General features: G+C 53.2%; 1 protein-coding gene across 5 annotated transcripts in view; it reads left to right on the forward strand.

Annotated features, from left to right (window-relative positions):
* The window catches only part of MANBAL (mannosidase beta like), a 31,614-nt gene extending 23,731 nt beyond the window's left edge, over window positions 1-7,883 (forward strand). For all 5 annotated transcript variants that reach the window (XM_035006282.1, XM_035006283.1, XM_035006281.1 and 2 more), the window contains one exon: window positions 4,775-7,883. In XM_035006282.1, the coding sequence (XP_034862173.1) occupies window positions 4,775-4,882 (108 nt within the window). In that variant the 3' untranslated portion in view covers window positions 4,883-7,883. The remainder of the gene's footprint in view (window positions 1-4,774) is intronic.
* The last annotated feature ends 13,833 nt before the right edge of the window (window positions 7,884-21,716 follow it).

Here is a 21,716-nt window from a genome sequence, read left to right on the forward strand (position 1 = left end):
TAAGCAGCTGTGGAACTGCTTCATTATTGATGAGGCCTGTGTCCACCGAGGACTGGTGCCTCCGCAGAGCCAGCAGCCACCTGGCGGGGGAGGTTTTCTTTTACTCCCGACGGCGTGATTGCCGAGGAAACTTAAAACTTGCTTCAGAGGAGGCTCGGAGTTCCCAGATTCGAAGGTGGGGCTGTCGTGCTTGGAGTCTGCCTAGCTTGTCCCCGCAGCGCGCATTTGAGGAGAAATTAAAAGTCAGCCATTCGTTCGGAGTCGTTCTTGCTGGCTAAGAATTTGGAGCTATAGCTCTTCGTGGCTAGGACCCCAGCATCTGAATCATGTGCATGAGAGCTGCTTTTGCTTCCCTGTAGCTTGGAAGCTCGGCTGTGCCCCATTGGACCCGTCACTGAGACTCAGTTTCCTTGCTTCTAAATTGGGCTCACAGTGGCTGGCTCGTTAGGGTGATGCAGGCTCGGTGAGTGGATGTTTGGTGCACATCGCTAAGCGTGTCTTCTCTTCATTACCCCGTGGCATCTGGCACAGAACTGCATCCCCTGGGCACACGCAGATAGGTGGGAGGGCTGGGAACCTCGGCAGAACAGGAAAGGGAACAGAGCGTGTGGGTAGTACTGGGGGGCCGGTAGCCTGGCAGGGCAGTGGGCTGCATGGGGCGGGGTGGGGGGCAAGCCGGGAGGCAGGGCCAGCGCCGGAGTGGAGTGGCCCTGGAGGCCACAGGGAAGCTCTTAGAAATTTGTCTCCTACAAAGGGGGGACCAGAAACACATTTAAAGCAGCAGACAGACATGGTCCGGACTATTGTTCTAGAATAGACCGAAAGCAGTGGGGCGGGCGGCGAGGAGAACGTGGGGGAGGCTGACCCAGCGAGGGGGCAGGCAGGGGGCCATGGCGTCTGGCCTGGTGCAGCAGTGGGTGTCCAGAGGGGCCGGGCGGAGTCGAGAGCCCCTTGGAGAGGAGAATGCGCAGGACCTGGGGCACATGGGATGTGGGGGCACGAGGGAATGGCGAGAACTCAAAAATGACTTGGAGGTTTCGAGCTTGGGTAACTGAGCGAGTGACGATGCCAGAAACTGAGGTGGGGAAGGGAGGAGGAGGTCTGCGGTGAGGAGGAGACAGCACGCTCAGAGGACTCGATGACTGTAATATGAACACGCACCCACGGAGAGCTGCCTTCAGCTGTGAAAAACAAAGCCCGGCACGGGGAGCACCAGCCCGCTGCCCTGACTCCCGCCGGAACTGCAGTTACAAACAAGCGGTCCGAATGACCCATCGGCAGAATCTGGAACGGACCCTTCTTGTCGTTCCCCCGTCACCCGTGCAGCCTGTGGTTCCAGGTGCTGCTAGAGGGTGGGTTTCGCAGTGAACTCGGGTTCTCGGTCTGCAGCCCTGAGGTCCCCAGGACACCTGGGACAGACTGTAAGAGCCGCCGTTCCCGTCCTGGCGCGGCTGCTCACCGACTGTGGACACCTTAGGCAAGTCACATAATCTCTCCGAGTGTTTCTTCTTTTGTCTTTCCGGTGGGACTCAGCGTGGCACTCTGCGAGGCTAAAATAAGATGTGTCCACACCGCATAGCCCAGGGCCCGGCACACTGTAAGTGCAGCCGTCGTGGCTCCTTACTGGTGGTTATGCCTAGCCTGACTTTAGGGAATGTGTATTGGGTTTGACACCTGCTTGTGTCCTCTGTGCCCATGGGAAAGGGGAGACCTGGTCCTAAGTGTTATGTATATACTGTAAATATTTATTTAAGTCATCTGTACACCCACCGTGGGGCTCGAACTCATGACCCCAAGATCAGAATACATGATCCACCAACTGTGCCAGCCAGGCGCCCTTAAGTGTTCTATTTTCATGATGATAAGAGTGAAGTTTCCATGGTTATGGGAGATCTTGCCTGATCTTCCATATTCGTTCATTCATTCATTCATTCACAATTGAAGCTGTCTCAAGGAGTTCACAAGCTAGTAGGGGAAACCAACAGGAGAACGTGTACCTGTGGTAACGTGTGATGTGGCACCATGTGGTTCCTCAGTACCAGGGGGTAGGGGTGGAGGAAGGGATGTGCCTTGCTGGAGGTAGAGGAGCAGAAGAGGAAGGCTAGACAGTGAGTAGGAGTGCATTCTTAGCTGGGCCAGACCACAGGGAGGGGTTTGCCGCACGGCCAGGAAGGGTGCTCCTCTTGTTAGGGGTGACCAGCAGAAGCCCTGGCAGCTGACCAGCGTGGGGTCTGGAGAAGAGCCCAGAAGAAGCTGGAGATGTGGCCTCCTTCGATGCCTTCCTGAATGTGGGGCATGAGGCTGTGGGAGATGGAAAGGTTTAAGGTGGGGGGTCTGCACGAGGCGTGGCGTAGTGCAGGGAGGTCAGTTAGCAGTGGAGGAACTGGTGTAGGGACTTCGGTGCTGGAGAGAGTGACCAAGTGAAGAGTTAGAGGGGGTTGAATCCCCAGGACGGGTGACTGATTGGCCCGTTAGGAGGAGAGACGGGTGGGGTCACTGGGGCTGTGGTGGCTCTGCCTTCAGGCGGGGAGGAGGACCTGGCCTGCTGGAGAAGGGGCTGTGCTGGGTCTGGGACAGTGCAGTTGGACGTCCCCCGGGGGGGCGCCAGTCCCAACCATCACACAGATAGCTGGGTCAGGAAAACGTTTGCTCAGGAGAGAGGTCGGGGAGGCACCAGAGTGGATGAGGCCCCTAAGAGAGGGGGTCTGTGGGATGAGGGAGGCTCTGGGGCTGGCCGGCGGGTGTCACCGTCCCTGTGGATTCTGACCTGGGCCCCACTGAAACCAGAGGGGGCACCCAGCTTTGAGTTTAGAGGGTCGGGAGCTCCGGAGATCCTGGCAGGCTTGGCGTGTTCCCTGTGCGGAAACCATTCATCTCGTCAGTGCCTGTTTGTCTCGGGCACTCAGGGACCGAGCGGTTTGCACCGGCCTCATAGTCACCGACTGGGGACAGTTTCCAGCTCCCAAGGTCTCCAGAGACTGTGCCCTGTGGGGTTTTCCTTAAACAGTAGCCGTTCCCTGCCCGCCCCCCCCCCCCCCCCGCCGCCGCCCGCTGTGCCCCGGGGTGGGGGCGGGGCTCAGCCTGTGCGCTTGACACGCTGGCTCCTCTGAGGTTCTGTTTTGTTTGTTTGTCTTTCTAATGGGCTAACTTTCTTTTTCTTTTTTTTTTTTTTTTGGCTAAGTTACATTAAAGTGTCGGCCCAAGTTGACAGGCTGGGGGAGTCCAGTGCTGCCATGGAGACCGGGCTAGGGGAGGGGCCGGCCCCCTTGTTATCTTGGGAAGCTCACACGTGGGTACCTGGGACTGGGCTGGGCCTTTCCTGAGGTCTCAGCAGGCGGGCTGGCGGAGGGGGGGGCGGTGGAGGGAAGGATGGCTGATAAGAGGGAGCTGACAGACGTCTGGAGTAGGCCCCACATAGGTGTGGACTGCCCCTCCCCAGCCACGGTCGCACCTCCTGTCAGCCCGAGGGCTTGAGGTGCAGGGCCAGGGAAGGAGAGAGAGCAAAGCAAGCGGGAAGCTGGGAGTTGGCCAGTTCAACCGAGGAAGTATTTTTCTCTTCCGGAAGTATGCTCCTTCTTAGTATTCTTCGTCTGCTTTTTATTTTCCCACGTTTAATAAAAGAACACAGGTACCGAGACACATTTCCTGACCCTAGTGCTGGGGCCGTGGGAGTGTGGGCACCTGAATAAAAGGGCTGCTGTTGCCAGGCGTTTCACGTTTTCAAGAAAAGCTGGGAGTCTCGATTGAATGGGAAATCTACCAGTGAGCTCAGATTTTTAAAAATAAACACTTCAGGCCAAGTGAAGTCCACCTGAGGGCTGGAGGAGGCCCGGGGACCGTAGTCAGTGTTCTCCAGGCCGGACATGCCTCACTAACATCCTGCCTGACCAAGGCATGGTGGGACTTACTCCCTGGGGTCAGGGAACACTTGACCAGACTGAGTCCCCTCCAGATTCTTCTCTGATGTGAGCCTGGGTCTGTGGTTTTAAACCTGTTTTTAAAACAGCAGAGCCTTTGCATAAACCAAATCTTACAGGGAATAGGACACATAGAAAAACCAGGGCTGCCCAGCTTGTAGGGAGAGTCTGGAGTTCTGCCTCAAGGCTGCCCTCTGCCCTCCCCCACGGGGCGCCTCCGCCGGGCCCCACAGAACACAGGGCAGTGGTTGCCCAGCTGCGGGCCAGCGCTCTCCACCACTCCCAGCCCTGGCATGCTGTGGGTTGAATGGGAGAAGGAGGACAGCAGGGCCGGAGGGGGAGCAAGCCATGGTGGGTCTGCCCCACAGCCGGCTCCTTGCCTGCGCTCTGCCCGGTACCTGCGCAGGGCGAGCAGCCCGCCACGGTGCGGCCACAGCCTCTGGGCACTTTCCATGCCACACTTGCCCCAGCGCGCATCACTGTTTCCATTTCACAGGTGGGTAAACCAAGACGCAGGAGGGGGAAGTGAGTTGCCCACCGGTCACTTGGCTGGCATGTGGAGGGGCCTAAATCCATCCATCCATCCATCCATTCATCCATCCATCCACTCCCCCCCCCCCCCCCCCCCGCCAAAGGTTGCCGCCTCCCTTGGGTCCCTTGGGGCCTCTTTCTTTCTTCACTGAGAACTGGCCTTCCCCCACCCCCCCGGCAGCCCCGCCCACCTGAGGCTCCCGGGTCCCAGCAGTAGTGGTTCCCTGTGCTTTAGTTTGCAAAGCCCCCTTCAGATAACGATCTCGTTTTTGCTGGTGTCAGGCTGGACTCGTCTAAACAGGACTCTCCTTTCTATTGCCATGCAGGAGGCAGAGCCCTCTGAGCCCAGAAGCGCGGAGGTGACGAGGAAACCCAAGGCTGTTGCTCTTTCCGCCAGCAAGAGGCCCAAGAAGGAGTCCAAGAAGAAGCGGTAGAAGAGGCCTGCAGAGCTAGGCGGCCGGGACAGCAGCCTTCCGGGGCAGCCCTCCTGGGACTCAACGTCCTGTTCCCTCAGTCGTCCCAGGGTCAGGGCTGAAGTGGCTGGGCCGCTCTCTGACCACAGAGATCTGGACAATCATGACAGTCCCCAGGCCCCAGCTGGGCAGCCCACCACTTCCTCTTCCTTCTGCTCCCGTGACCGTGCAGAGCCAAGGGGACTAAAACACCCTGTATGCAGAGGCTGGGTAAGAAGTCTGTTTGTTCAGAAGTTGGGTCAGCTCAGAGTGACATTTCCATACTTCATCATTGTGTCCAGCCTTCAGGCCCCCACTTGTGGATTCACACTACATTTTAGAGTCGTGATCTCAGGCTGACGAGCACCGCCCCTCCCGTTCCGCGAGCACCGCAGACCTGCTCATCAGCCACCTTTGTCCCTGCTGTACGGATGGAGCCAGGCCAGGCCTGCCCTGTGTGTTTAGGTCAAGACGCCATGGCCACTGTGCTGTAGGTGGTCCCTCAGGCACAACGGCCAGGCCCGATGCTGGTGGGAGAGTCTGTGGGAGAGCCGGCCAGGGTCATGCCTGGTTCTCCTCTGGCAGATGGAAGGGATTTGGCTGTATGACTGCATGTTCTTGGGCCCAGACTTTCTTAGCCTCTGAAATGGGGGGCTTGTCCGTCTCAGACCAACCACTTTTCAGCCCACCATGACACATTCAGCCTTTTGGCTTCCATCCGTACACCTCCCCTCTCCCCACCAGTTCCTTTAGCCCCAGAACAGCGAGGAAAAGTTCATCTGGGCAAGTAAACGTCAATAAACTGCCTCACATGCTGAACCTTCTGTGCACTACCTGCTGCTGAGGGAGAAGGGGAGTCTGGGGCCCTGCCTTGGGTGTGGGGAAGGGGCTCAGCCCCAGAGAAGTGGGAGAGTAGGGCTGAGGATGGTCAGAGCAGCGCTGCAGGCTGAGCCATTCCGGGACAGGTTTCAGGAAGGGTCCAGCCAACTGCTTCATGTGGCCCTTAGTCATTGGAGACACTCGTGAACGTCCATGCGTGTGTGAGAGTTTCCACAGGGGCTGCGTCCCACTCATTCCCCAGTTCCCATTGCCAGAGGAAGATGCTGCTTGTCCTCCAAGCAGCTTGACAAAAACCAACTAGAAGGCCTCACGTGGCGTGGGGTGGGTCACGCAGGTCCAGTCACATGCCCTGCATCAGCTGCCAAGGAAAAGCCTCGAGCTCTGGTAACTCTGATTTGCCGGGCTGCTTTCCAGTTTGCCAGACACTTTCCCAAATGTCGTCACAACCAGTGAGGAGGTGTATCACTTCCATTTTAGAGATGGGAGACTGAAGTCCAAAGTACTTGAAAGTGCCAGAAGTCGGGCTTGGGTCCAAGTCCATGGCCCTTTCCTTGGTATTTAACAAATACTCAGGGAGTGTCTGTAGGCGCAGTGTGTAAGGGGCCCCACTAAGGTCTGGGACGTCTAGGGGCTGGAGCTTCGGTGGAGCAGGACCAGGCGTGGCCAGATGTTTACTGAGAGCCCATTAGATGCCTCGCACCTGCTAGGCGCCCAGGATGCAGAAAGGAGGAAGCTTGCCTAGCCCAGTGGGAGACTCAGACATGGAAGGAGACTTGGGGTGGGGAGTTGTCCAATAGGGGAGCAGCAGATCCTGTGGGAGCTGAGCAGAGGGATACCCAGCTCCATCTAGGTGGTCAGCACAGCCACCTGGCAGAGGGGAGGTGACTGAACGGAGTCTTAAGGCCTGGCTGGAGGTGAGACCAGAGGGAAATCATGCTGGGAGAGTGGCGGGGGGGCAACCTCTGGAGCGGACGTACTCCAGCCTCCTGCAGGGGAGACAACCTCTGGCTCCCAGGAACAAGGCTGCCTCAGTAGGTCCAACTCCCTTAAATTGTCTCCCTTGGAGGCTGTTTGCCAGAGAACAGCCCTCAGAAGCAAGAGGGTCATCCTCTGCTCCACCAACCTCTCATGCCATGCTTACTGTGGGCAAAGTTTGCAGCCTTTGGCTCTCTTGACTGCCAGGACCCCACCTTCACGTGCTTTTCCTCCGCATCACTGGCTCCTCCTCACCAGAGGGGCCCCAGGTCTCCGTCCTCCGTCCTCTCATCTCTGCACACATCCCTCAGAGATTTATGTCATCCAGGCTCTTGGCTTTAAATTCCACCTACATAACCTGCTGAAGTGTCCCAAACAAATCCCTCCAGACCCCCGTCCTGAATTCCAGACTCCCATATCCGACTTCCTGCTCCTCTCTCTGTCTGGGTTCCCAACACACATGTCAGAGCAAATTCCTGATTTCTCGTCAGCAGTCCCAAGTCAGCTTTTTGTGGTGGTCCCCATCTTAAAGAGCATCTTGATTCTTACAGTTGCTCCCGCCAAAAACCTTGGACTCATCCCTGATTCCCCTTTTGCAGCGCTTTTCCACTTCTGACCCTTAAGTGATTCCTTGACTCGACCTTCAAAATCCACTTCCCTCTGTTGCCTCAGCCCAGCCCCCAGCCTCTCACATGGATGCTGCTGCAGCCTCTTCATGGGTAGTCCTTTGTCCACATAGCTGCCCAAGGGGTCCTGGTAAAACCTGTAGGATCATGTCCCTCACATTCTCCCACTTCACTCATGGAAAAGTCAGAGTCCCCACTGGGACCCACAAGGGCCTGCAAGAACCACTCCACCTCTTTCACCTTTCTGCCCTTGTGAGAGGTCATGCTGCCCTTGCCCACTCCACTGCATCCTCACTGGTCTCCAGCTTCTTCAGGCATGCCAGAAGAGCCCTGCCTCAGGGCCTTTGAACTTGCTATTCCCACTTCTTCTAGGTACCATGTCTCATATGGTAGGCAATAATGGGCTGCCCAAAGATGTCCATATCCTAATCCCCAGAACCTGTAACCCTGTTACCTTTCACGGCAAAGTGACTTTGTAGATGTGATTAAGGATCTTGAGATGGGAAGATTATTCTGGATGGTTGAGGTGGGCCCTATGTCATCACAAACAGCCTTATAAGGAGAAGAGGGAGGGAGGAAAGTCAAAGAGAAGGCTATGTGATGACAGAAGAAGGTAGAATAATGTGGGATCACAAACCAAGGAAGGTGGGGCCTCTAGAAGCCAGAAAAGGCAAGAGGATGGATTCTCCCCTGGAGCCCCCAGAAGGAACACAGCTCTGCTAACACCTAGGTTTCAGCCCTGTGAGCCCCATTTTGGACTCCTGACCTCAAGAACTGTAAAGAATGACGTTTGTGTTGTGTAAGCCACGAGGTTTGTTAGAACGGCTGTAGGAAATGGATACACCTCACTTCCCTCGGGTCATCACAGAGGGAAGCCTTCTCCAGCCAACCAGTTTCAAATCTCCCCCAAGCTTCCTGTCCCTCATCACTTATTTTTCTCTCCTTAGCTTACATATTACCAGCTAACATACTAGGTATTACACTTCGTCTGTTGTCTTATACCCCAATTGGAATGTGAGCACCAAGAAGAAAGGAACTTTATTGTTTTCCTTGCTCCTAGTTGAATCCCCAGGGCCTAGAAGAGTGCTGGGCGCATAGTAGGTACTCAATAAATATTTATTTATTGGGTGTGTAGTATAGTAGGGGAAGGTGGCCTGCCCTGACAATACAACTTAGTGAATAAACATGACACCTGCCCAGATAGTTTACATGAATGAATTTGTCCTATCCTCAGAGCAACCCCATGAGGTTGGTAACATTATCATCCCCATTTTACAGATGAGGGTATGGAGGTGCCTGGGATTGTACTCAGGCAGCCTGACTCCAGTGCCTGCCCTCTGAGCCATGATGCTGTTTCCTCCCTTTCTGCCCTGGAATTCTCATGGGGGTTTCTCTGGGGGAGAAAAGATTGGGCCCAGGTGCTGGAGGCTTCACTATCCAAAGGACTAAATCACTAATGGCAAAATTATGCTCATCAATGAGGAAGAGACTCTAGGGTGAAGAGTTGTTGCTGTTTTAATCTTACTGAGGTAAAATTCACATAACATAAAATTAGCCATTTTAAAATGTACAACTCAGTGGCATTGATTACATTTACCATGGCACCTGGGTGGCTCAGTCGGTTAAGCATCTGACTCTTGGTTTCAGCTCAGGTCATGATCTCTGGGTCCTGAGATTGAGCCCAGTGTCAGGCTCCAGTCCATCTCCCTCTGCCCCTCCCCAGCTCAAGCTTGTGCGCACATGCTCTCTCTCAAATAAATGAATAAATAAAATCTTAAAAAAAAATTAATGAAAAAGAATAAGTTTATGATGTGCAACGCCCACCTCCATCTAGTTCCAAATCATTTTTGTCACCCCAAAAGAAAACCTCATACCCGTTTAACAGTTTCTCCCCATTCACCTTTCCGCCAGCCCCTGGCAACCACCAGTCGGCTCTCTGTAGGTGTGAGGTACCCATTCTGGATATTTCATACAAACGGAACCACACAGGGGCGCCTGGGTGACTCAGTCGTTAAGCGTCTGCCTTCAGCTCAGGTCATGATCCCAGGGTCCTGGGATCGAGCCCCACATCGGGCTCCCTGCTCCATGGGAAGCCTGCTTCTCCCTCTCCCACTCCCCCTGCTTGTGTTCCCTCTCTCCCGTGTCTCTCTCTGTCAAATAATCTTAAAAAAAAAAAAAAAAAATTAAACAAATGGAACCACACAGTTTGTGACCTTTGTATGTCTGGTTTCTTTCTCTTAGTATGAGTTTCTGAGGTTCTTCCATGTTGTAGCAAAGTGTAGCATTCATCCTCTTTAGGGCTAAATGCTATCCCATTGTGCGCATGCGTGTGGAGATGTAGCTGTGTGGTGTTATCAAAGGAATTTACATCTCTGATTTTCAGAGTCCACCAAATGGAGCTCATACAATAACCTTGTAGGGCAATTGTAAAAATTAGGCATGCCGGGCACCTGGGTGGCTCAGTCGGTTAAACGTCTGTCTTCGACTCAGGTCATGATCTCAGGGTCCTGGCATTGAGCCCCACATCGGGCTGCCTGCTCAGTGGGGAGTCTGCATCTCCCTCTGCCCCTGTCCCTACTCATGCACGCACGGCGCGGGCACGCTCTCTCTCAAAAAAAACCCCCAAAAAACCTTAAAAAAAATTAGACATACTGGGGGAACCTGGCTAGCTCAGTCAGTGGAGCATACAACTCTTGATCTCGGGGTTGTGAGTTCGAGCTCCACACTGGATGTAGAGATTACTTAAAAATTTTTTTTTTTTTTAAGATTTTATTTATTTGACAGAGACACAGCGAGAGAGGGAACACAAGCAGGGGGAGGGGGAGAGGGAGAAGCCGGCTTCCCGCTGAGCAGGGAGCCCGATGTGGGGCTCGATCCCAGGACCCTGGAATCATGACCTGAGCCGAAGGCAGACGCTTAACGACTGAGCCACCCAGGCGCCCCTAAAAATAAAAATCTTAAAAAAAAAAATTAGACATGTTTTGTGTATATGAGGTGCTTGGAGCATAGTGGGTAGTTTATAAATGGTAGCAGTGAAAACGATTATTCAACCAGATAAATTTATCATTAAAACATTCTGACCTCGGAGTGCCTGGCTGACTCAGACTCTTGATCTCAGGGTTGTGAGTTTGAGTCCCACATCACGCATGGAGCCTACTTTAAATAAATAGATAAATAACATACTCCCCCTTTCCCCCTTCCCTGGCAAACATTCTTTTTTTTTTTTTAATATTTTATTTATTTGACAGAGAGCGACACAGCGAGAGAGGGAACACAGCAGGGGGAGTGGGAGAGGGAGAAGCAGGCTTTCCGCGGAGCAGGGAGCCCGATGTGGGGCTCGATCCCAGGACCCTGGGATCATGACCTGAGCTGAAGGCAGACGCTTAACGACTGAGCCACCCAGACGCTCCCCCTGGCAAACATTCTGATCTCAGGTCAGCCGTGATCTTAGCTTCTTCGGAAGACAAGCATGTCCTTAGCTGCTGAGTCCTGGGAAATGAAAGTTAAGGGAGGGGTTCTGAGGCTGAGCTCATGCTTGCTTTTGTACTTACAGAGCTCTTTATATTTCTAGTAGGTTTTGTTATCAGTGTTTCCCTTGCACATTTATTCAACAGTTTTTCAAATAATGGAGGTGGAAAGCCACCGGGCTCTGAAGGGGGGGGAGGAGCTACCTTTAAGGAAATTCTAAATAAGCACACAGAAGGAGTTCATTAGTCATCAGGGGAATGCAAATTAAGACCACAGTGTGATGCCAGAATGACTAAAACAGAAAAGACTGACCACACCGAATGTTGGGGGGGGACACGGAGGGACTGGAACTCTCATACCTCACTGATGGACATGTCAAATAGTACAACCACTTTAGAAGACCACCGGAGAGTGTCTTAAAAAGTTCAACATACGTCTACTCTATGATCCAGCACTCCACTCCTAGGTGTTTACCCAAGAGAAAAGAAAATATTTGTCCATGAAAGTCTTGCACTAAATTCTAGCTAGAATATTCATAGCTGCATTATTCCTAAAAGGCAAAGACTGGAAATAACCCAGATGCTCATCTTCCGTAGACTGGATAAACTGTAGCATATTATACAGCAAAATACTACACACCATAAATAAATGATCTACTATACATGCAATAATATGAATGACTCTCAAAACTATAATGTAGAATGAAAGAAGCCAATATACTCACAAACACACAAATACAATAAACACTGGCTGTATTCATATGGAATTCTAAAATAGACTAAACTGTGGTGATAGAAATCAGATCAGTGGTCGTTCCCAGAAGGATTGACTAGGAAGGCGCACGAGAAAAATTTTCTGGGTTGATGGAAATGTTCTGTATCTTGATTGATATGCAGTTGCCAAAATTGAATGCTTAAGATCAGAGCATTTCATTATGTATCAATTACACCTTAATAAAACATCTTCCTAGGGCGCCTGGGTGGCTCAGTCGTTAAGCGTCTGCCTTTGGCTCAGGTCATGGTCCCAGGATCCTGGGATCGAGCCCCGCATCGGGCTCCCTGCTCCACGGGAAGCCTGCTTCTCCCTCTCCCACTCCCCCTGCTTGTGTTCCCTCTCTCACTGTCTCTCTCTCTGTCAAATAAATAAAATCTTTAAAAAAACAAAACAAAACAAAACCTTCCTGTGGGCCAGGCACTAAGCTATGTGCTTTGTAAACATTACGTTGCTTAACTTGTCAGCAAATCCCATGAGGTAGATATTATTGTCTGTGCTTTACAAATAAAAAAAACAAGGCTCAGAAAGGTTAAGCAACTTACCTCGGGACACACAGCTAGAAAAATTAGATTAGAACTCAGGCAGTATGACTCCAAAGCCCATGCCTCAAAGGTTCTCTCTTCTCCCTCAACCCATTTTCTTTTCTAAGATTTTACAGATGGGGAAATTGTGTCTCAAATAGCACCAGAGACATGTTCAATGCCACCTATGCTCTTTGGAGTCAGAATTGAACTAGAACCCAGATCTCTGGAGCCTTTCCTTCTGTATCACACATCTTCACTTGGGCAAAGAAGTCAAGCTCACTCCTACTTCTACCCAGCTCAGGGTTGGGAGCTAAAAGTACAATTTTTAAAGAGTTGAGTCTAACATTCATATTATAAGAGACCCAAACCTAGAGCATAGATAATGAGACTTCAAAATGAGAGACTGAATCTTCCATCTGTCTTTGTACTGCTAGAGTAGTTCCAAAGGTTTTCCGTGAGTTGTGGAGGTTCACCATTCACTCTCCCCGAAATTAAGCCATGCTACCCCCAAGCACTGTCCCTCCCCCCCACACACACCACACTCACCTGTTACTTCCCTCCATGTCTTTCTAGTTGCAAGATGTCCAAAGCCTCCAGCACATTAAGCAAGCTTCCCTCTACTTAAGAGGAACATGCATGAGGGGCGCCTGGGTGGCTCAGTCGTTAAGCGTCTGCCTTCAGCTCAGGTCATGATTCCAGGTCCTGGGATCGAGCCCCGCATCGGGCTCCCTGCTCTGCGGGAAGCCTGCTTCTCCCTCTCCCACTCCCCCTGCTTGTATTCCCTCTCTTGCTGTGTCTCTGTCTGTCAAATAAATAAATAAAATCTTAAAAAAAAAAAAAAAAGAGGAACATGCATGAGTTTCTCACCCTCTCGTTGACAATCAAGAGTTCTAGAGGGATTAACATCAAGAACAACAAAAACAGCCCATCTAATTTGGTTTTAACTCACATCCAATCAGTCAACATTAGGAGTGGTTGTTGTCGGGTTGAGCCCGTCAAGTTGTTGTTGTTGTTTTTAAGATTTTATTTATTTGGTCAATCAGAGAAAGACATGTATCATATGACCTCACTGATATGAGGAATTCTTAATCTCAGGAAACAAACTGAGGGTTGCTGGAGTGGTTGGGGTGGGAGGGATGGGGTGACTGGGAGATAGACGTTGGGGAGGGTATGTGCTATGGTGAGCACTGTGAATTGTGCAAGACTGTTGAATCACAGATCTATACCTCTGAAACAAATAATGCAATATATGTTAAGAAAAAAAAAAGAAGAAGAAGATAGCAGGAGGGGAAGAATGAAGCAGGGGAATTGGAGGGGGAGACGAACCATGAGAGATGATGGACTCTGAAAAACAAACTGAGGGTTCTAGAGGGGAGGGGGGTGGGAGGATGGGTTAGCCTGGTGATGGGTATTAAAGAGGGCACGTTCTGCATGGAGCACTGGGTGTTATACGCAAACAATGAATCATGGAACACCTCATCTAAAACTAATGATGTAATGTATGGTGATTAACATAATAAAAAAAACCTTCACGTTAAAAAAAATACTTTATTTATTTGTCAGAGGGGGAGAGAGAGAGAGCACAAGCAGGGGGAGGGTCAAGCAGAGGGAGAGGCAGGCTCCCCACTGAGCAAGGAGCCCAATGTGGGGCTTGATCCCAGGACTCTGGGATTATGACCTGAAGCGAAGGCACACACTTAACCGACTGAGCCACCCAGGCGTCCCCCATCAAGTTGTTCTAAAAGCAATGCAGTCTTTGGTGTTTTTAGAAGGCACTACCTTGTATTTTGGGGGAATTTGGCTTAAACCATGGCAGCTTCTTTTCCCCAGAGCTTGGCTCTCGGAGAGGAAAAACATATAATAGAAATACATAAATGTTTATAATACTTAAATATGTAAAATATATATGTTCCCGCAGCCTGTGTCCACTAAAGAGAAACTTCGTCTGGAGATTTCTTTGTCTCCTCTTCAAAAGTTGCAGAATGTATTTATGGTCTGCCTTTTCTCTGGAACTGGCAAGTGGTGCTGTGAATGAATCACCCTGTTTCTTGGGAATGTTTTGCTGCAAGAGCTCGGGGGGCGGGGGGGTGTACAACAAGATGATAAACAGCCTCTTGAATGATCTCTCCTCCCCTCACTGCAGGGCCTGAGGCCTGTGAGCTCACAGGACTGAAGGAAGCTGAGCTTTTGGAGTTGAGGAACCCTGGGTTTTCACATTTACGGAAGGGGAGCGGCAGAGCAGGGCCCCGGCCGTCTGAGTATATGATTCATCCCCACTGCTGGTGGGCCCATGGACTTCATTGCTTTGAGGTTCAGCTTCCTCCTCTGGAAAATGAGGGCAGAAAGCTGATAGCCCTTTTAGTTTTCTATCATCCAGGGGCCCTCCACAACTCCATGGCCGCTTCGCGGAAGCGCTGAACCTGAAATACGGCACCTGCCTCCTAAGCCAGAGAAGGATCAAGGCCTGTGGCCCCTCACAAGGCACCAAGTGGTTTAGTTCAGTGGAGGATGGTTCAACGAACACACCCAAGGCCCAGCTCTCTCCAGACCCTGAGCTGGGCCCCGGGGACACCAAAGTGGATTAGCCGTGGCTCCTGCCTAAAATTTGTGGGACCAGGTGGACACACAGACGATTACAATAGACTGTGGCAAGCCTGCTGATATCATTCCTGAGGAGTTTTGGGGATGCAGAAGAAGGCCCTGACTCAGTTGGGAGGAGAGTTCGGGAAAGTTTCCAGGGGGAGGTGACAGAGGATTAGCATCGGGTGGCACTGATGAAAGGACGGGATGGAATGAGACCTTGGGCAAGCCCCTTCCCCACTCGGGGCCTAAGCCTCCCTAGAATACACTCATGGAAGATAGCCGACTCAGCGGATGGCCGCGGTCTCCCCACTCTGGACTGCTCAGGTGGGGAAAGTGTCGATGATTTTTGTTGAGCTTGGAGGGTGCCTGGTTCAGCAGCCAGGAGACGCTTGCTTATCCTGGCATTCAAGGCCTGGCCCTCCTTGACTCCTAGGCCCATAGTCCTCAGAGAGCACAGGGGCGCCTACCACCCTCTCAGCTCTGACCAAGTAAGTCCCAGTTGGTGTGGGAATAGCCCGGGCTGAGAGAGGTGAGAGTGAGTCATCCTTCCCTCCCCTGACCCCGCGCCCCGTCCTCAGGCCCCTGGAGAACTGCCACAGGGCAGGCGGGGGAGCGCTCTCTGGGCTGACAAAGGGCTTAGGCGCACAGCGGCTGGATGATATCAAAAGGGAAATTATTATTCAGAAGTGTCCATCCCTCTGGCACATCGCTGGAGTCCCTGACCCCAGGTGGGCAGGGCAGTGTCCCGGGGTCCTCAGTCCTGTCAGCTGCTCTGTCTCACCCCTGCCAGGCTGAGCCCCTGGAAAGTGTGAGGCCCACTTGCTCTCTCCACCCTTCCTCCCTCTCCCTCTGGGCCCCCCACTCCCCTGACCCTGCAGGCCTGGGGGCAGCTACAGTTGCCCTATGGCTCTGTCCCCTGGGCACCCTGTGTTCCTGTCTTCACTCATGTGGCCTCCGGGCAATGTCTGACCCAGGCGAAGCCCCTTCCGGGAAGCCCAGAGCCCCTTCGGAGGCCTCTTGCTGCAGGCTTTTAGACACGAGGGCTCCTTGGGACGCTGCCTGCTTTCTTATCCTATACGCAACGTCCTACCCCGAGCCTCAGTTTCCTTGTCAGAGAAATGGGCATAAGCAAAGCACCTTTTCCAAGGGGCTGGTGAAGGGATTAAATGAGTTAACACGAATAAGGCAGTTAGTGCCTGATGCAGTGTGTTCAGTAAGTGTTGGCTGAAGTATTACTGATTTTTCAAAATCTCCATGGATACCTAAAGGGCTTCTCCAACATAATTTGGCCAAAACTGAACTCTTGACTTTTTCCCCTCAGCGGGCTCCTACCCAGGCTTCCCCATCTCAGTAAATGGCAACTCCATCCACCCAAACTAGAAGCCTGGGGATCGGTCTCGATTCCGTCTCTCTGTGCGCCCACACTCCCGATCCAAGCGAGGACTGTGGCTGCTTCCCCCATGCACTCAAGTCAGGAGCTTCTGGCTACCTCCCTGCCAGGGCTGAGCCACCTCACCCCCTCCCAAAGGGCTGCCCGCCTCTCTCTGCCCCCCTCAATCCCCCTCCATGCAGCTGCTAGCGGGATCTTCCAAAAACATATGCTGATGTGCTGATCCCCTCCTTGTCCCTCCCCACAGCCCATGAGGCTCTGGGCTCCAGCTTCATCTCTCATTGCCCTCCTCCCCCGCACTGCTCCACCCAGACCCACCCCAGGGCCTTTGCCTGAACGCTCACCCCCCAAATCTTTATATGGCCATTCTTTTCATCCTTCAAGCTTTAGCTGAAATTCATCTCCTTTGAGAAGCCCTCCCTGTCCTCCCGTCCTCTTGCTCTCCACCCCCTCCCCACCCTGTCCCCCACTGACTCCCACTCTAGCATGTAGCACAGCCTGGATTTCTGCATCAATAGGTTTGTTCTCTGGCTTATTGACCACTTCTCATTTCTCTCAAGATCTCACCCTGTGATTTGAAGGCAGGTGCTCTGTGGATTTTATGAACCAGGGTGACCACCAGACAGGAAATATTTCATCAACTCTTAAGGCCTCAGCCAGATCTCCAGACCTGGGCTCTGGGACCTTGGGGAAGTTACTCACCCTCTCTGGGCCTTGAGTTTCTAATGCCTGGCAGGTAGAGGGGTCCGGCTGGTGATGGCGCAAGGTGCAGCAGGGAGGGGATGCCTCCGAGCTTGGCCCTTTCACCTGCTGTATATTTCCCGGGGCACATTGCCTCCTGTTGACACAGAGAGTACTCTGTGTTTGCGGAGCTGAATCAAATCAAATAGCCCTGCCCCAAGGCCCTGGAAACACCTATACCCGCATCTCTAGGAATGGGAAAGGGGAGCTAGTTCAAGGCCCAGGGAGCTAATTTAACTATTGGATGATTAAATATGTTTAATTATTGGGAGGTAACTGTGGTGGGAAGTTGAACATAGACCACAAGTGGCAAGAGGCCTGGTTCAAATTCGTGTTGTGGGGAGAAGCCTCCCTGCCAACTCTGGGCCTCCCCCATCCAACCATCTGGGTGGGAGAGGTCTCAGCCAGGGACTGTGGCCCCAGGGAGCTGAGGCCTGGGCCAAGACGGGGGCTGGGATCCTTCCTGGCTCCTCAGGAGATCCCAACCCCACTGAGCTGGAATGGGTACGGGAAGAAGGTGAGGCCAGACTCAGGGCGTGACTTGGGGCAGGGTGGCTGGCTCAGTTCCTGGGCTGGAAGCCTGAGCTAATGTGCTAGCCTCAGGCAGGGGCTGGAATAGGCCTGGCACTGCTCCAGGGGACCTGGGCGACCCAGGCCTGAGGTTCCTGTCCCAACAAGCATGGGGCCCATTCAGGGTCAAGCCCTGGTCTGGGCATGACCCAGACCCAACCTCTAATCCCTGGAGCTCTTGGTCTATGGGTGGGGGTGGGGGTGCGGAGTGCAAGGGTTAAAATGAGCCTTCCTTGTGAGAAGTGCCGATGGGGTCTGTTAAGCTTTGGCCTAGGCTGGAGGCACCAAGAATGCACAGGATTAACCAGGGAAGAGAGGCAGGGAGAAGGACATCCCAAGTGGAGGGAAAGCAAGAGCAAAAGCCCGGAGGGGAGACAGTGGCATGGGGTAGGGGGGTGACCAAGATGAAGATGGGACTAGAGGGGCTTTCAGGGCCCCGTGTGGCCTCCTAAGTATGGACTCTGGCTGGAGGCCACAGGGAGTCAGTGAAGGTCCAGAGCTGTGGTTTGGAAAGAGGAACACGAGGGCCGTCACAGAATGAATCGGGGACAGGAGATCAGACGGCAGGATGGTGTCTGGATGAGCCAGGCCCCACCTGGGTGCAAGGGACCAGAGGAGGGGTGGTTAGGGTGGTAGAGGCAGTAGGTCTTGGGGGTGGGGGTGGGGGTGGGAGGCTGGAATGCCTGGTTTCTGGCCGAAGGGCCTGAGAGGATGGAGCAGCTGCCCCTAAGTGGGAGACCAGGAGGGGGCCAGTTTCAGGGAACGGAGGATGTGTTCTGCTTAGGAAAAGAGGGATATCCTGGAGCCCAGGATGGGCACTGGGGGACTGTCCTGGGGAAGGGTCTGCGGGATGATGGATGGATGCATGCAGAGCTCTGTGGGGAGGCAGGCAAGTGGGGGTGTTGTTAAAGCTGGGTGGTAGTCCCTTCCTTCTCAGATCTCCCTCCGGCTTCTTGGAGGCAGGGAGCAGGCTTGGTTAGGAAGTGTTGGGGGGAAACGTTTCTGGAAGGCATGTGGAAACCTATTGGAGGTCTCAGAGGACTGGGGCTCCCGTTGCCTATAGCAGTGACCTGGATAACATTTCTTCTATTGGCTTTCCTCCTTCCCTGGCTCTGCAGCTTCTCGGATCCCTTCCCAAGTGAACACTTGTCTCAGGGTTGGCTTCGGGAGGGCCTAAGATAAAGTCTGGTTGAAGCCATGGGACTGTGGGCTCCTCTTGGGCTAGCGGGGGCTGTGTCCTTGGCCTTAAACCCAGGCCCAGGGCCCAAGAGCACACCCCCGCTCTGCCATTTCCGCCTCTGTAGAGGGTTTGTGGAAGTAAACAGGGTGAGCCAAGGCTGAGGGGAAGGAGAAGAGCAGGGTCCTGGGACATCAGGGAGAGAACTGGGCACTTCCCCTGGGAGTTTCGGTCTTCCTCATCAGATGGGGCCAGGAGCGAAATGAGCACCAGGATCCCAGGCAGATGTACGTCCAGGGGCCAGCCCAGATCAGGTAGAGAGAGGTCAAGTGCATGACCAGCTCACCCTTGAGGACTTTGGCTCCCAGGAGCCCTGAGCTGTGGAGCTCTGGGACCAGGCCTTGTATTGGGTGTTCAGATCAGTCAGGGAGCAAAGATGGTGATCAGAGTCACAAATAACCTATATTACTTCTTATTGCCCCAGTAACATGAGCTTATGGTAGAAAACTGCAAAAGAAAAGACAAGCACAAAGGAAAAAAGTAATTCAGCTCATTTATTCTCCCCCACTCTTAGGACAACCGCTAAAAACATGCTAGTGTTTATCTCTTTCTCCTATGCCCACTTTTTTTTAAACAGAGATGGGATTATATTATTTCTTCTTATTTTTTTAAAGGTTTTATTTATTTACTTATTTAGAGAGAGCGCGAGCAGGGGGAGGGGCAGAGGAAGAGGGAGAGAGAGGATCTCAAGCAGACTCCCCACTGGGCATGGAGCTTGACATGGGGCTTGATCTCATGACCCTGAGATCATGACCTGAGCTGAAATCAGGAGTTGGATTCTTCACTGACTGAGCCACCCAGGCACCCTGGGATTATATTATTAATATAATATATTAATATAATATAATATAAATAAAATGTTACAACATTTTAATTTACTAATATAGCATGAACTCTCTCCATGGCAAAATATATAGATCTACATTGTTAATTTTAAGGCTGCCATTGATGTCCACTTTATTCGTGGACTCTTAAGCTGGCTGCACTAGAAATAATAGTAACAACAACAATATATCCGTTGTCGGAGCACTTAGCCTGCGTGTGTCATGCTAGTCACTGAATAGCCGTATGTCCTGTTATCTCCAATTTATAGATGAGAGAAGTGAGGGTGCGAGGAGTCAAGTGACTGGTTTAAGGCCACCTGGCTATTGAGGCAGGATTCAAAGCCAGGTCTCTGTAGCTGCTCTTTTTTTTTTTTTTAAGATTTATTTTAGAGAGAGAGTGTGGGGGGGAGGGGAAGAGGAAGAGAACCTTCAAGCAGACTCCCCACTGAGCGAGGAGCCCCATGCGGGGCTCCATCCCATAGCCCATGAGATCATGGCCTGAACCAAAACCAAGAGTCGGAGGCTCAACTGGCTGAGCCACCCAGGCGCCCCTCCATAGCTGCTCTTGATAATGATGTTCGGCCGCCTGGTGGGTCCCCCTCCTTGGGCCCCTATATTTGTTTCCACCCAGAAATTTGGATGAATTGGAGCCCTGTTGTATGCATTTCACCAGTTCCCCTTGGAGGGAAGCCTTATATTGGGGTTGGCAGGGTGGGGTCAGGGTAGTCCTCACTGTCCCTCCTGCCCGTTCTCTTAAGGTTCCCTGGACGTGTCGCTGAACCTCTTCCCTCAGCAGCTGTGGAAACAACGCTGACCCGAGAGGGGAAGGGACTTGCCTAAGGCCACACTGTGCAGAGACTGCACTGGACTGGGGTCCTGCTTTCCGATTCTCTCCCCTGAGGGTGGACAAAGCATGTGGGATGCACGGGGACATCGAGGTCAGAGGCCCAAGCTCCAAAGGACCATCCCTGTGGCATCAGCCCCCAACCCTGACACAAGAGCCACCATAGGCGACCTGTGAACGGTTACCGAGGCCAGGACCACGAGGAGTGTCTGTGGAAGGCTTCCAGGAGGGGCCCGGGGTGGGGGGCTCGGTAGGGTTCGGACAAGCCGAGAGAGAGGAGACGGCGGACCACACCACGCGGCCAGATGTGTGGAGGCAGGAACGGGACAAGGAGAATGACCCGACGAAGGGTCTGGGGGTCTTTCAGGGGCCAGAGAAGACCCAGAGGCCCCTGGCCCAGCCTTTGGGGCAATCCCCTAACCACCGCAGAGCCCGCCCGGGTAATTCCTGGCCGGGAACCGAAGGAGGAAGTTGTATAAGCGACACTCAGCTGGTGACTGGGAGGCGCGGCTTGGTTTCATTTCCAGACTGAGGCCTGGACTTGCGTGGCTCTAGAGCCCATCCCCACCCTGGCCCATCCCCTGCTGCCTCTGCCCTTGGCTCAGGCCGTGGTGAACCCCATAGCCCAGGGAGGCCACGAAGGAGGCATCAAGGCCAGGAAATGGGGAAGTCCTGTCACGTGGAAATGCCCCGAGAGAGAGGCCTGATGCCTCTTTCTCTGCCAGAGCGGACAGTGAACTCTGGAGGCCTGGGCTGCCGTTTCCACTTCCTCCCTGCCTGGCAAACCCTTTCCTGTCCTTCAAGACCCAACCTGGATGGCCCTCATCTGGGCGGCTGCTGGAGAAACCTAGGCATGCTGAGAAGTGCCACCTCCTCCGACTCTCCAGCCCTCAGACTGCCCTTACAAGTCGATGGAAAGGGGGCGCCTGGGTGGCTCAGTCGTTAAGCGTCTGCCTTCGGCTCAGGTCATGGTCCCAGGGTCCTGGGATCGAGCCCCGCATCGGGCTCCCTGCTCGGCGGGAAGCCTGCTTCTCCCTCTCCTACTCCCCCTGCTTGTGTTCCCTCTCTCACTGTGTCTCTGTCAAATAAATAAATAAAATCTTAAAAAAAAAAAAAAGTCGATGGAAAGAATCCCTGTTCATGGAGTATGTGCGGCGCACAAGGCACCATGCTAGCTGGCTCTTGGCCTTGACACCTTACTGGCTCCTCGCTCAGCAGTGCTGGGAGTTGGCATAGTCACCAGGTGCTTGATGTCACTGGCAGCAGAGGGAGGCTGGGCGAGGTCACACGGGCTGCACACGGTGGGGCTGCGTCTTCTGACGGGGAAGTTCATGGCTCCTGGCCCTCCAGCTTGGGATGCGTCAGCATCTGTCTTCCCCTTCTGGCCTGAGAGCCCCAAGGGGCAGGGTCTGCGTCCTTG

The sequence above is a fragment of the Mirounga leonina genome, unplaced genomic scaffold (assembly GCF_011800145.1).
Source record: "Mirounga leonina isolate KUSES-001 unplaced genomic scaffold, KU_Mleo_1.0 Mir_150, whole genome shotgun sequence".
Classification (NCBI taxonomy): Eukaryota; Metazoa; Chordata; class Mammalia; order Carnivora; family Phocidae; genus Mirounga; species Mirounga leonina.